The sequence below is a fragment of the Atractosteus spatula genome, chromosome 14, assembly GCF_055471065.1.
Source record: "Atractosteus spatula isolate fAtrSpa1 chromosome 14, fAtrSpa1.hap1, whole genome shotgun sequence".
NCBI classification, from domain to species: domain Eukaryota; kingdom Metazoa; phylum Chordata; class Actinopteri; order Semionotiformes; family Lepisosteidae; genus Atractosteus; species Atractosteus spatula.
The window spans coordinates 38,288,328-38,303,372 of NC_142719.1; the positions used below are offsets into that span (position 1 = coordinate 38,288,328).

General features: G+C 37.3%; 1 protein-coding gene across 1 annotated transcript in view; it reads right to left on the bottom strand.

The window, feature by feature from the left end:
• Window positions 1–1,136: 1,136 nt before the first annotated feature.
• The window catches only part of fat2 (FAT atypical cadherin 2), a 59,452-nt gene continuing 45,543 nt past the window's right edge, over window positions 1,137–15,045 (bottom strand). The window contains exons 20-24 of the mRNA XM_088932226.1: window positions 14,199–14,353; window positions 8,471–8,918; window positions 6,819–6,972; window positions 5,415–5,953; window positions 1,137–4,807 (exon numbers count right to left, since the gene is read on the bottom strand). Coding sequence (XP_088788352.1) covers window positions 4,329–4,807; window positions 5,415–5,953; window positions 6,819–6,972; window positions 8,471–8,918; window positions 14,199–14,353 — 1,775 coding nt within the window. The 3' untranslated portion in view covers window positions 1,137–4,328. The remainder of the gene's footprint in view (window positions 4,808–5,414; window positions 5,954–6,818; window positions 6,973–8,470; window positions 8,919–14,198; window positions 14,354–15,045) is intronic.

The window sequence follows — 15,045 nt, forward strand, 5'->3', positions numbered from 1 at the left end:
GGGAAAGGCGAAGTATTAACTATGTACGGAAAATAGTGTACAGCTTTTCCCCTTCCTTTGCAAGAGCAGAGTTTTCAAATGATACGAAACAGATCTCTCAAATGTGAAAAATAAAATATGAAAAATACAATTTCAGATTGTATTTGGATTTAAGCCCATGTTAAATAAAAAGTAATAAGATGGTAATTACCATATTGGATTTTGCTTTTACTCTTTGATTTGATAGAGTGATTCAGAATCAGTGCAGTGAAGGGTGTGAGAGTATCCACCTTTGGACAGAGTTTCTATAACTCTATGTGATGAACAATGACTTTTTTTCTCTGAGTCAGTGACTCAGAGTCTACAGTATTGGTGTTTGTGGTACTAGTTTGTTACCCTTGTTTTAAAATGTTTTTTTTTTACAATTAATAATTATCTGTGTTGTTTCCTCTCAAAACCAAGACAAAAGCCTCTGAAGGTATGAAGATATATTTATGCTTAATAGAATGGGGTACATTTCTACAGGGAAAATGTAGAATAATTTAATTTATATTTTGAGTGAAAACATTAGCAGATTATCGGTTAGTACTATTTAGCAAAATAATATCAAGTTCACCAAATTCAAAGGTGTAAAGCAAATCATCTTCTTTAATATTCTAAAAATCTAAATACAATATATAATTGCATGTATGAATATTTTCAATATTATTTTTATTAGCGTTAAAGAATTGACAAAAGTCAATTAGGCAGTTTATAAAAGTTAACTTAATTCCTCCAAGCTTTCAGATATATTTGTAAAGCATAACATTTTTTGTAATCAGTGTTAAAAAGTAAGATTTTGTAATCGTATCTGATCTATTAGAATCTGCATTTTTCTGAAGTGCAAAGTTATTTTGTCGCCCTCTGGTGGACTCTATTATAAAGTGCAAGTTGCTCATTTCTTTAAGTTCTGTCATTCTTTTGGATGGAAATGACCGATTTTTTGTTTCCTTTTTGGCCGTGGTTTGATACTGTCTTTTGGACTAAATAAATGATCATTAATCCCCAGAATAAATTCCAATAAAATTCATCTTAGAAAATGTTCGGAAACATTTTTACTCATTTCAGTGAGTGGGTCAGAAAAAGATTTTTTTTTAACAAAAGCCTCTAAATTCTTCTTTGTAATAAAATAAAACAAGTTTTATTTATTATTTTTAACAAAAAATGATACAATTCTCTCACAGAGAAACAACTTTTTTTCTTAAAACATGGGTAACCCCATTTTAAGATACACATTTTAAACAAGTTACATTCAGAACAACTCACTGGACAACTGCGTACATCTTTAACAATGGCTTTATGTAGTGTTTCTTTACACTGTAGAACACAGGAAAAACGGCAAATCACTATCACCTGCAGTTACAGACATTTACCTCCTAGAGCTGTTAAAAAAATCATTAATTTGCCCCCAACACCCCTGTCTAAACTGAATTGCACCCTCAAAGCAGCAAGCCCTTCAGATAAAACACAAATATACTTATGTATATCCTTTCATACATGCAATAAATTATAAATCTAGCATTCCCAATTCCACAACGGTAAGGATTGACCGTATCTATGTAACAAAGTTGACCATTTATCCTACTGCACATTTACAGGCCGTGAAAAGAACAGTTTTAATGGCTTACGAAGGATACTCAATTGTACGTGGTCTGTTATACTAACACTGAAGAATGTGACAAGTGAATGGTGGGGCATATTGTTTTAGCATAGTCTTTACTATGCTTTATATCAGCACATTGTGAAAATCTGTTTTGTGTTTGTTGTTAGTTTTGGGGTTTTTGCTTTGTCGGTCATTTGATTGATGCTAACAAAAGTGCATCAGTCGGGCAGTGTAGTGGCTGAGCGATGCAGTGGATCTGTGCCTGTGGCTGGAAGGTTGCCAGTTCGTATCCCGTGGCCGGCAGAGGAATCCTACTCCGTTGGGCCCCTGAGCAAGGCCCTTAACCCCAACTGCACCAGGGGTGCTGTATAAATGGCTGACCCTGCTCTTTGACCTCAAGCTTCTCTCCTTGTCTGTATGTCTCATGGAGAGCAAGTTGGGGTCTGCGAAAAGACAAATTCCTTATACAAGAAATATATATGGACAATAAAGTATCTTATCTTAAGTGAATACCTCTTTGGAAGTGTAGGCCTTTCTCAGAGGGCATCTGCATGCGCAAAATTCAAATGCCCTTTCACTCAGTTAAAAGATCATCAGACATTCTTGTTCGTTTTGCCCACAGTTTCACATTAACTGATACATGTGAAACAGTCTATAAAAACTAATATTCCAGTCTTGAATAACCACAGAAACCCAATTTTTATGCCATTTTTAAAATACTTTTACACGTTTTTGCATTCACAGCCAGCTCCTCACTGAGAGTTCTGTTCACTTGGCTTTATGTAGTGTTTCCTTACACAAGTCCATCTGAATTTTAGCAGCAAAAGAAATTCTACACTTTAAAAAACAATGGACTAAGGACCCATGGCAGTCAGAAAACATTTGATCGCTGCTGCAACGTTTGGAGAGGTGCCAGCCTCTGTTCTTCGTTTTGCATGCAATTCTTTTCTACCATGTTTAGAAATATAATGTAGAAATAATGTAGAAACAGACAGTTTATATATTTCTTTTACAAATGACGTAACAATACTTTTAATATATTTTTAATAAAATTAGTTTGCCTTGATCATTTTTGTTATAGTCCTAGTCTAAATTACTAAGTACTGTATTCATATACATCAAAAAAGCAATGCATGTTATGGTTTTCAGTAACCGAACTGAATCATACTGTATATTGGAGGAATCAAACTGTAGTTTTTGTGTCTCACTTCGGCAAACGTTGGCCTCACATTTACCTATGCCTGTAATGGATTAATGGATGACCCTATTTGCAGTGTGAAGTGAGGGTGGTGGTCTGAAGTTAAACAAGAACTATTTGTTTGGTACAGTATGTGCCAGTGCTTCTTTGTGCAATGGTAGGCAGTTGCCATATTGCATTTAGGACTGCCTATAAGATTCCAGAAACTTTCTATTCCTTTAGTAGACTGTGGGAAAGATGTGAAAGATTTTACAAATGTGAAAGATCCTGAGATGTGTGAAAATGGAGCCCAGATCAGGCAGGTCAAACATGATAAAATATATCAGGCTTCGGTTTTGTTTTTTATTTTGAGGTGGGGGGGGGTTACTTTTTTTTTTGGTCTGTATCAAAAACCAGCTAAACAAACCAAATTTATTAATTAATTAATTTCCAAGAAATATACAAGGATATTCAGTAAACATTTTTGGCTTTATGTGTAACAAAGTAAATATAGCCGTTACGTCAGTCATACTGTGGCTTCTTGGGGCGATGCAATATATCAGCATTTCTATAATTCACATCAACAGGATACAAGACAACATACATAAAACACAACTGTCTGAGACAATATAGAAATAAGTGCATAATATAAATGTACTGTACTGCAGAGGGAAGAAGTTGTGTTTTTTTTACTATAGTAAATCTCCTTGCCAAATGCTTTATCAGATTCTTACACATGTCATCATCTGGTATACCCTCAATCATATTTTTCTCACTAAATTAGGCATAAAATTGAGTGCTGTCTTTCTCTCTCGCCTTCTTGAATGGCTGTTTTGCAACTTGATTAGGAAAATCACGGAAATGATGAAGAATTAAGAGTAAAGGACACAGTTTTTCTTTGCTTGTTCATTTTCCCTCGCTTGCCTTATAACTGTCAATGGCAGAACTTGCATTGTTTGAAGAGAAAAAGCAGTGCTCAGCAGAGAAAGTGCAGCAATGCACTGTCATAGAGAAGCCAGCTGCAAGTGGAGCAGAAAAAAACATCTGCAAAGCAAAGACAGACATCTTACGTAAGGAGACATGTACAAACAAATCTGTGGAATTGCCGAAAGGCAGCTGTCTGTCTGTGGGTGTGGGCCAGTTCAGACAGGGCCCACAACCTCCCTCAGCTAACTCCCAATTTTTGTTCGAGTCCGTTAAATTCAAGGGACATCCGTATAATCCTCCAGGGACATGCTGATTGCTAGAGTAATACTTTGTTACTGACGTGCTTCACAGCCATGGCACTGATGGTTCTAGCAGCCAGTGAGCAGCTCCTTGGCCCGCCGATTTAGCTGAGACTGTAAGTTAAAACAGTCTCGCCGTTTCCAAAAAGCCATGTTTATTTACTTTGTCCTCGAAGCAAAATTCCACTCAGTTCTGAAATGTGTCAGGTGGCACGAAGACAGCATGTTCTTGCCAGCTGCTGAACATGCCCTGGAAAGGGTGTTAAACTAGCAGATCACATGCCTGTGACTGTTCAGTGGGACGTTAAAACATGACCTCTTCACAGCTCCCGTAGTCACTCTCTACCATGTCGGATCCCTCGTACGTCCTGGGGGTGCGCAGAGGAGCCCCTGTGTGTGGCAGGGTATTGCAGTCTGCGTAGGAGGGCTGTGCCACACTGAGGCGCATGTTCAGTCTGCGGTAACCATTCCCAGACACGTTCTCGAGACCTTGCACGTGCTCTGTAGGGTAGTAGCTGATGGCAGTGTATTCATTCAGACACTGGGGGGCCGGAAGGGGCAACCCGTCAGGCCCGAGGAAGTCATCCAGGTTCTGGTTGCTGTAGCAAGGGGGCAGGGGGGCCCGTCGATCATAGCGCTCGAGGGGGAAGGGGAAACCCCCAAAACGAGCTGTCCTTCTGGGGTCCATGGAGGGCACCGCAGGGTAGGAGTCTTCCACTATGTCGAACTGAGGAAACTCTCTGGCTGATGGGGGGCAGTAGTAGTCATTGTCTCCAGGATAAACTGCGAAGGAAAAGAGAGCCGATACGGTCGTTTTTTTAAACATAGAAAGTCAGAAATCGTTGCTATACATCTTTGATTTACTGCCAATAACACATCTAGAAATAGATGTTTTCCACCCCAATTATACCAAGGACAATAATAGCTTAATAATAAGAATTGCATTTTAAAAATACTATTTAAGACATTCAAATATTTCTCTTTTGCTCACCACCTGGGAAAACAAAAGATAAGGAAATATTCTACCATGTACCCTGTACAGTATGTTATGTATCTTTTACAAACACTATGTGTTTTGCATTGACATGGTCACAAACAGGTTTGAGATTCTTCTTCTTTTGACTTTCTTGGACTCCTGTTCAAAAACAGCGTTCATTAATATATACAGTAAATGTGAAAAAATATATAATGTTGGATGTTTTACTTCTGAATTGTATGTGTATGTTTTCACAATTTTATGCCTTAAGCGTGAAGGTCGTATATTGTTGTACAAGTTTAAACTCTAACTTTGTCTACCAAGTCCCAAGGACTTTTTCATTTTCTCACATAAATTAAATGGCATGGGGGAAAACCTGGAAACATGCAGGAATTAGTAACGGTGTGAGCTCACCATCATAGTCCAGCTCCCAGTTGTTTTTCAGGACGGATTCGTTATCAGAGCTGGAAGGAGGGGGTGGGGGGAGGTTTGGGGCCACGCTGCAGACCACAGCCCCTCTCACTTTCTGATTCGGACCCCCGCCAACTGTGCTTAATTCATTTTGGCCACGGCTCTTCAGCGGGTTGTCTTGGTCAAGGTTGTTGCGGGGCTCAGCCACTATGTTCATTTCAATCGGAGGCGCCTCCTGGGTATCTCCCACCAGGCTCTTGGCCACTTTCGGGTGGAAGTAACCGTTCGAATTCTGCGTGCTTATGGGCTTGTGCTTCCTCCTCTGGAGGTAGCGCTTGCGTAGGAAGATGAAAGCTCCAACCAGCAGGAGGACCCCCAACAAGGCAGCACAGATTTCAATAATTTCTCTCACTCCCAGTCTGTCGGATATCACTGGCAGGGAATTCACACATTCGTGCCTTGGTGGCTCGCCTGCAGATACCTTACATTCAAAACCTGCCTCGCACGGATTTGGAGAGCACACATCAATGTGACTTTCACACCTGTAAATAAACCAACAAATAAAGATGGTTGGTTTGGTGTCTTTTAGTATCTACATCTTAGGTTTTGTACAGTATGACAGTTCTTAAGAAGTGAATAAAATTACATTTCTAAAGCAATTCTGAAATAAACCTCTTAATGTGACATTTTCAAAATAATTTTTCTTTCACTGCACATGGAATCCACCATTATTCAAGACATTCATATTGATGTAGACTAAAATAGCTGGCACAAAATAAAATAATCACTATAGAACCTCTAAAACCAGAACCAGAACCTTCCAGAAATAAGATCTGAACTGTTGTTATGTGTCTGACCATCTCAAGTTTCATGATAATTAAGTTAAATAAAAAGAGTGAAACTATGAGTTATAATACAGTAATTACTAAACTCCGTTCCTATAGCTATGCAAACAAATTAGAAAATATTTTTCTCTGTGTAAAATGATCAGTCACTATCCTTCTTTTGTAAGTAAAACATTTGAAAATCCAGCTAAAAAAGAACAGCTGGTACTTGGTAGCAAAAGCAAACTTTCCAATTAACCCAACAAGAAGTGTCAACTTTTGACAATTTAGAAGTGACACTCAAATAAAACAAGCATATTAACAGTATCAATTTAATATGGAAAAGGCGGAATTATTAATAAACACTGGGGTGCAAGAAAAAAAACTACTTTCTCCTGAAAGGTGCACTTTCTCAAATGAAATAAAATGTTACCTTTTCATCTATATAAATGCCTTTTAAAATGCATTTTCAAAGGTTAAACGAGCTGCACTGGTGAGACAACACCATCTCTGCACAGCATCCTACAGCATAATTAAGCAGAAGTGGGGATTGTTTTTAAATGCAAACTTATACGTGTCCCACCTGCTTCCTGTGTTTTGCTCTGGGCAGTGGCAGATGTAACCTTGACCTTCCGCCACACAGACACCTCCATTTGCACATGGCTGAGACTGACAGGGATCATTATCTGCTTCGCAACGAGAGCCAAAGTACTGTGGAGGGCAGCTACACTGGAACTCTTGAAACACAAACAAAAAAAGAGAAGAAACATCAAAGCATTGTGTCTTCCATATTTGACTTTAAAATGCTGTTTACACTTGGTATGAGTCACAGTTTGCCATCTTTTCTCAGTTGATTAACATTTCCTTATACCTGAGGCATGGCTTTGAATTCTCACTTACTAGCAGCATTAATGACCCTAGAGAACAATTTAGTTTTTCTAGAGACTACAGAAAGGAGTTATATGGGAAGTAGTTTTCTTAGAAGCATTTGAATGGTTTGTCAGAGCAGTACATAATCCAATCTGGTTACACTATAATCTGTTATACCACGAAAAGGTGGAAACAAACAATCTTTTCAGTTTTAACTTAAAAATAGGACTGTTAAATGTATTCTAGCTCACCCCACCTTCCAGTTGCACTACAAGTGACTTTGTTCTTACGATAATACGGTTAGGATTTGTATATATTCATTATTATATTTTTGCTGGACTCAAAAAAACACAAATTTGCAACTAAGATAGTTGTTTCAGTAGAGCATGACACCCGTGGCTGTGGGCTGTATTGCCCTGTATTAAAAGTTAAAAGCTGTCAAGTAATAGCTGGTTTAGTTATGTGCTTGTGTGCGTGGATTAACAGTAAAATGAAAGTGGCCTCAAATGACTTAATTTAGTTGCAGCAGGAGAGATATAACTTTTTAGCCTTTGACCAAAAAGATGTTATGGACACTCACGTTTACTGAAAAATATCCTATTACCTAAATGTATTTATGTGTCAGTGCTGTGATATTAGTTCTAAAAAGTGAAGAACAAATTTTTAATTGCTAACCACAGACAGTTTTTGGACAGTTATGATAAGCAGATTAACACAGCCTCTTTAGATGTAATGCCAGTGTATAGTTACAGCATTTTGCAAGCAACAGCAGCAAAAATATAAATGTTGAAAAGTAAAAAGTATAGTATAGTATGATATAGTACAGTTAGCCATTCAAAAATGGGAATGTGTCCTGTGTAAGGTGAAGGAAAGGGTTAAAAGCATATTGGAGCTAATAGCTTCTCTATTGGTAGAGAAACTGCTTGAGGAGTAACAGAAGTTGTCAAAGAGGATTTGTGGAGCTGAAATTGTGCTGGACTTAAAAATAATGTTCAAGGACTAGTGGGGAGTGGATATCTGGGGTTGTAAATAAGCTGTCTTTGTTATGATATCTATGTTGTGATATCTTTGCCTTAATGCCTTATCGCACAAACATGTTAACTACTCCCTTGGGGTGGTATCACTCCTCAGAAAACACTTCCTCCTCTGTGCTTGTTTTTGTGTAACTGCTTGACTATATAAATGGGAAAGTCCCAGCTTGTACTTTGAATTGACTACGTTTTTTGTGAGTGAGCAATTCCTGTATGCACACATAATAAACTCACTGCGCCTTTCTCACAAACAAACCTGACTGAGAGTGTGTATCTTCTACAGAGGACATAACTAAAAGTTAAACGTCCAGGTATACTCATCTCACTGTCTCACCTCCATTAAATTGAGTTGTGCAGGTTCCTCCATTCTGACACGGTTCAAAGGAACAGCTTTCTGTCGGGGAGCAGCACTGATAGATTCCAGTCACCCTTCTTACTCCGACCATGAGTGCATCACCTCCCACACCTGTCCTTATGGCTTCTCCGTTGAGCTCCAGGGCGTCCAGGCAGCCCTTGAACCCCCGGGCAGGTGTGTCCACTGGGGCGGGGAGGACTGGCCCGCCGAAGACCAGTGGGCTCTTGCCCCGGAGCAGGTGGCAGGGCTCAGTCAGCGTGATGGCTGAGGAGTGCAGCTTGTCCAGAGTTACCCGCAGCACAGTGCTGTTCACCTCCAGAAGGACCTGGTGCCAGCGGCCATCTGAAATGGGGACGTTCCTCACACCCAGAGCTCCGGGAAGGCCATTCCCACAGCTGTACTTAAATTTGAGCTCCTTGTCAACAATCTGCAGGAACAAATATATATATATATATTTTTTGTGTGGATTTAATATATATGCTTTAAGAAAGAAATGAGTGGATACAAAGTATATGTGTATACATGTATATAACATATACACCGTAGATCCATGGACAACTATTAATTGATTCATTTTGATTATCAATGCACATCTGTTAACAACGGCAAAGGTGGTGCTATTTAAATGATTCAGATCTGTACTTTTTCTCAGTCCTGAGGTAGGCCTTTGAGATAAGTTTCCTTCAATCCTTTTTCAATACCCAACACAGAGCCACAGTCAACCTTAATCTAACCCAGCGGACAATGGTCGCGAGGCAGAAAACATCCTAGATGAGGTGTCAGTCCATAACAGGGCTCACTCCTGTGATGATTCAGGGACACCTAACAACCTAGACAGCAGGCCATTGCTACTGTAAGTGCCCTGCGACTGTGTTAAGCTTTAAAAATAGATGTTAAGAAGCAAGTATAAAACTAAAAGAATATTGACATAATTTTTTAGTGCTATCTGTTTGGTGAAATTGAAGGTTTACTCAACATTCTGGTCCTTTTGAACTGGATTTGACTTGAACCTGTTGCATCAGACTGACTGTTTCTGTTTAAAATTGACATTCAGGCAGATGTTAGTAATGCAGTTTCACTGACAGGATAAGCAGAAGAGATCAACACCATGTCATTACACACTTGTCAGACTAGTATGTGATTTCAGGTAATTGCTGTTTCAAGTCTTTGTGTTAAAATAATAATAAAATTTTTGTTTTTGCTTTGACATGCTCCCAGGCTTATCCTAGATGATGTTTTTGCAACACGTGCTTAAACTTACAAATGAAATACCAATACACTGGAATAATTAATTACTAACAATTATCTTAAGATAATATATGATAAACAATTACTATTAAAGTACAGCTTTTTTCAGCTATTGTGTAGGACATAATATTCCATTTGATTAAAGAATACATGTTCTGATCTCATAGACAAATATGTATTCAAATCATGCTATTAATGATTTCATTGTTTAACAATGTTATGTTTTTGTTAAAAATAGTCCATTATAATTATTATTAAAATAACATTTTTACATCAACCAAATAGATTTATTTAAGATATAAGTCTATAAAATCATTCGTATTTATATTAGAACATTACTTATAGTGTTTGCTTTTCAGATTTCAATTTTAAAGTTAATTTTTGCCAATGACTGTTTTTCTATTTCTACTTATATTTCATGAGTATGTGGAAATTTCAATATATATATTGCTATAAAAGCCTTCTAAGAATTATGTAAGGGAAGGAAAAGCAGGGGGGGACACAGGAATGTGGCAGTTTGCATTTGCATGCTCTCTCCATGTTCAGGAAGATTATTTAAGTGCTTTCCTCCCACCTTCCAACGACATTCTGATTGGGTTTGACTAGTTTTCTGAAATGAGGTATTCCCTCTGTGCCCCGTTAGATGGGTATCCCGTTCAGGGGTGTCCTCAGACACAGACTGAGCCCTGTGATTTACTCTGTTGTGACCCTCATCAAGACAACAGCTTTACTGACAAGGCATGGCTGGGAAATTAAGCTGCAGGGACATACTGATGTGTTTTGATCTGCAGTTGACTTACTGATCTCGTAAAGATTTGTCTTAGAACATCCTCTACAGAAAGAAGGGAGCCATCTGATGTACATACAGTACATCTGCTTTAAATAGTACGAACATGAAATTGGCAGACATCCCCTCCTGCAAATATTTAATACTTATTACTTAAGAGTGCAAGTGTTCCATGTGATCCTCACATTACTCCACTTCATTATTTGTAAGCAATATGGGCTGAACATGTAAAATATTAGATTTGAAAACTGTTAACATTTTTGGCATTGTGAACATTTTGGGGATTTAGGGCATTTTTATCTCACGAGCTGATAAGGAAAACAATTTCCAAAGGCCTACTATGGCATTATGGAAATAAAAATATATTGGCCACAGATAACCTTAGCTAAGTGGATATGATGCCAGCTGTTAGTGCCATTAAAAGGAAATGGATTGTTTTGTTTTATCCTTTACATAATGACCAAAGATTCCATCTGTTTAGAAAAGGACAAGCTCCACAGAGACGTATATTATATAAGAGTTATACATCTGTCACTCCCTGAGATGTAAATTGTAGTGTAAATATCTCTCGTTGTTATGGAACGCATCTTCTTCAGCATCCATGTTCCCCTTTAATGACTAGATTTCAGATGGTACCTTTTATAAATGGTGTATTATAGGATTTCTTCCTAGATACAGCACTTTCTTGCATTCTTTGCTTCTGTTGCTGGGACAATTACACTCTTTGACATACTAAGGAATTTGCCCAGTCTCCATGTCACAGATAACCTTCATGGAGGCAGGAAGAAGCCCACACAGTAAATCAGCCCTCTTCAGAGTTCATTGTAATGTACATGACTTAACGGGAGATTGTAAGGGACAATGAAACACTCATTTCAAGAGCTATTTTGTCAAATTGATTTTTTATCCACATAGTTAAGGACACTAAGAGAACAAGAAACATATTCTCAAGTGTTCATAAATACATGTCCTGCTTAAGAATTTCCTTTAAAATGTTTTTAAAAGGGTCAATCAGTTTGAACACGAAAGACCTTAACGCACAGCCTGCAAAAGTCAAGGATTTTGCTTTGAATGCCTTGTATTTGATTAGTTTGACATTTCCCCCAAGTACACAGATTCTGAAATACTAAAACTAGTTTTTCTAACCGCAAACTACAAAAAATTGTAACTATACTAAACTTTCACCAGACGTAAAATCACAGAGAAAGAATAAATGAACAAAATTGAAAATAAATTCCTGCTCTTAAGACTGTTTCTTCCCCATTTTTGGTAGTTTATGATCTTTTCTAAAATGTATGAACATCTTATATAGAGTATAACATCTTATTCTTGAGTAATACAGAATGTCATCTGCTGCAAACCAAATGAATTTGAGCTTGTTCCTTTATCCTGACATATCCCTAAAATAACTTATTGTAAAATCTGTTGAACGTGCATTGCCATTACTATTTGTTCTAACAAATAAAAAAAACATTAATTGATTTTCATAATAAAAGGAATAATATCATGATAATGATAATAGAAGTATCTATAGGCAAACAGTATGATTACCAGTACTGATTACCAATATGTTGATGAGCAATAATTCCTCTTATCAAGCATTTTACACACATCATGAATAACCTTGCAATCCTTCCAAATATATCAACACCAAGCAATATTGTATCTTTTACCAAATCTAGAACAGATAAAGAAAATGCTGCACCTCTTTCATAACATCAAGAGTTTAAATACAAAATAAATACAGTAGCCCTTTCGGAAAAGGAACAGCAGTATTTACTGCTGTTTTCTGTGTTGGAGAAAGCATCTTCAAAAAATGAGGAAAGCTTGTTGAAGCAGGGACAATAATTGTTTGCCCTCAGGCTTATGCAGCTGATATACAGTATAAGTGTCATGTAATATAAGCTCAGGTGGCAGTTTCTCTTATTAAAGATATACAACACCCACACACATTTACACATCCTGATGCACAGTACTGTATATCTATTAAATCAGGTGTGAAGAGGGCTTCACAGCCAAAGAGTTTTTTTTTGTCATTTCAGGTGGAATTATACTCCATTTGTTCCTTTGCAGCTTGCATACTGACAGCCTTCCACTCTGACCTATATGTCTAATATATTTGTGTGTACTGAGTGTATACTGAGCATACCGTCACACTTGGACAACACCCCTTCTTTGGCCACCTCAGCGAGGTGTTGTGAATTGGGGTGTCTCAGACCGTGGCCTTTCTTTGATACCGTACCACTGATACTGGACCAGATATCGCTGGCAGTGAAACACCACAGATGTCAGAGAAAGGAAACCCTGACATGCTCTCCCATTCTAAGATAAGACTACAGTATACAGAAGTGCTTAAGCACACTAATGACAAATGGCAAACTGAATCTAATGAACAAAACCCTACTATTCTGATGCCTTTGAAGTTTCTGTTGAAAGACCAGGCACTTAAACCAAATAGACTCTGACCGCAAATTTTCTTTTCTACATTGAAAAAGGATGATATGAAGCAATATTACCTATTAGTTACTACCTGCAAATGACACCTCCCACCATAGATTTGCACAGCTGCATACAGTACCTTGCTAACAAAAGCCTGTTCATCTTTTCAAGAGAGCATGAACCCAGGATCATTGTATTGTGAAAGCACATGCATTTCATCAGCTGAAAGTAGTTCATGCGTACTTACCGAGATTAATTTGTGACTAAAATATTGGAAGTCACTTTACCCTGATTTAAAAAACTCCTCATTTTACACAACACTACATACATAAACAAACAATTATGTGCTCTTACTCATCTACTGAGCATGATATTACATGCTAAACTTATAGGTATACAGTTTTCAGGTTTTCCAACAAAAACACGTTTTTTTCCTTGTTTAAGTTGCAGGTTACTATGGTTTTCTATCTAAAGCTGTCGGAGTATTTAGGTGTGGTGAAAAGATGAAACAACCTAAGTTAAAATTTCACAAGAAAAGCATGAGTAGTTTTTAGTGGGTAGTGGCTTTATGGGATGCCCACACACTGAGAACATGATAGAAACTTTGTAGATGTCATGTCAGATTATAAAATAAAATCCCAAGGATCAAACTATGGGAAAATCTTATCCAACTTCAAGCCTGGAACAAGATGATTCACAAAAGTGTTTAACCTGAATGCATAGGAAAGAAGAATTTGTGGAGAAAAAAATGTATTCAATCACAAGATAAATAAGAAAACGTGATGATTAATGCAGAAAACAGGTTATAAGAGATTTATGTTAACAAAGTTGTGGTGCAAAACATGTTGTATTTGTACACTGATTTTTTTTAAACTTGGAAAAGAAGAATGGTGGAATAGTGGACTAAAAGTGCATAGTGATTTTGATTTTTATAACCCTGACGAAGAAAACATGATAAAACTATGTCATTAAGGTGATGACATTATGTTATTAATTCATCAATTTCCCTTCAGGATCAATAAAGTCTTATCTATCTATCAATCAGTTTTCAACTATGTCATTGAGGGCAGTCGGTCTTTGGTAAAGGAAATTAAATCAGGAAAAGAATTGTCTCATGTTATTTCTGAAATTATTTGTTCGTATTATTTTAGACACAGAACATCAGAAAGAATCATCAAGAAATCAATGATCAATGATCAATGATCAAGATAAATGATTAAGAAAGATTATTACCTCCAATGATCCTGCATGCGTTCCATTGGTTGTCATGACAAGCCCGTGCTGCTGATAGGTTTTGATACGGAGAGTCAGCTTCAGCTTACTATTCTCAGCGTCCTCGTGGTAATGGTATTTAAGGAAGCTGTTTCCATTGAACATAATTGCTGATTCTGAGACACAGAACATGAAACATCATTTGATTTGTTATTTTTTTACATAGAGAAACATGAATGTGCAACTTAAACAATGCCAGAAGCCACCCCGGAAATAACACTACTGTACTTGACATTAATTAGTATAATTACGATCAATGGTTTAACCTCTAGGAGTCAGAACAGTGACAACATGTCACCTTTTGAACAAGTCTATCAGGTCATTACGATTTACACTGTTATATCTGGTACTATGAGCTTAATGTTTTACATTCTGTACTCTGATTCCTTTCTTTATGTAGCATTTAACTGTTTTGTGCCTTTTTCTATATTAGTATCTGAAACGTGACGTCATCTCCACTTAGGGTAATTGCTCAGTCACAGAGTATCTTAATTTCCTACTTCAGGATACAAAAGTCCCTGGAAATATTCAAGTGCTATGATCGTTACTTGTACTCCTACAACAACAAGTTATAAATCATGATTTCAAGATTTTAGTAATGATGTGTGATAATAAACAATGAATAATAAACAGTTTGCTAACACCCAAAGATGCTGATAGAAACACAAAATCCCCACTCAATTTTACATATAACATTAAACAACAAGTCAAAGTCAAAAGACCTTTACGTCTGTTATTTGCCATTTCCTCTATTTGTAGTTGGACCTACCAAATTGTGGCAGCTGATATTGTGAAAACTTTTTTTTTA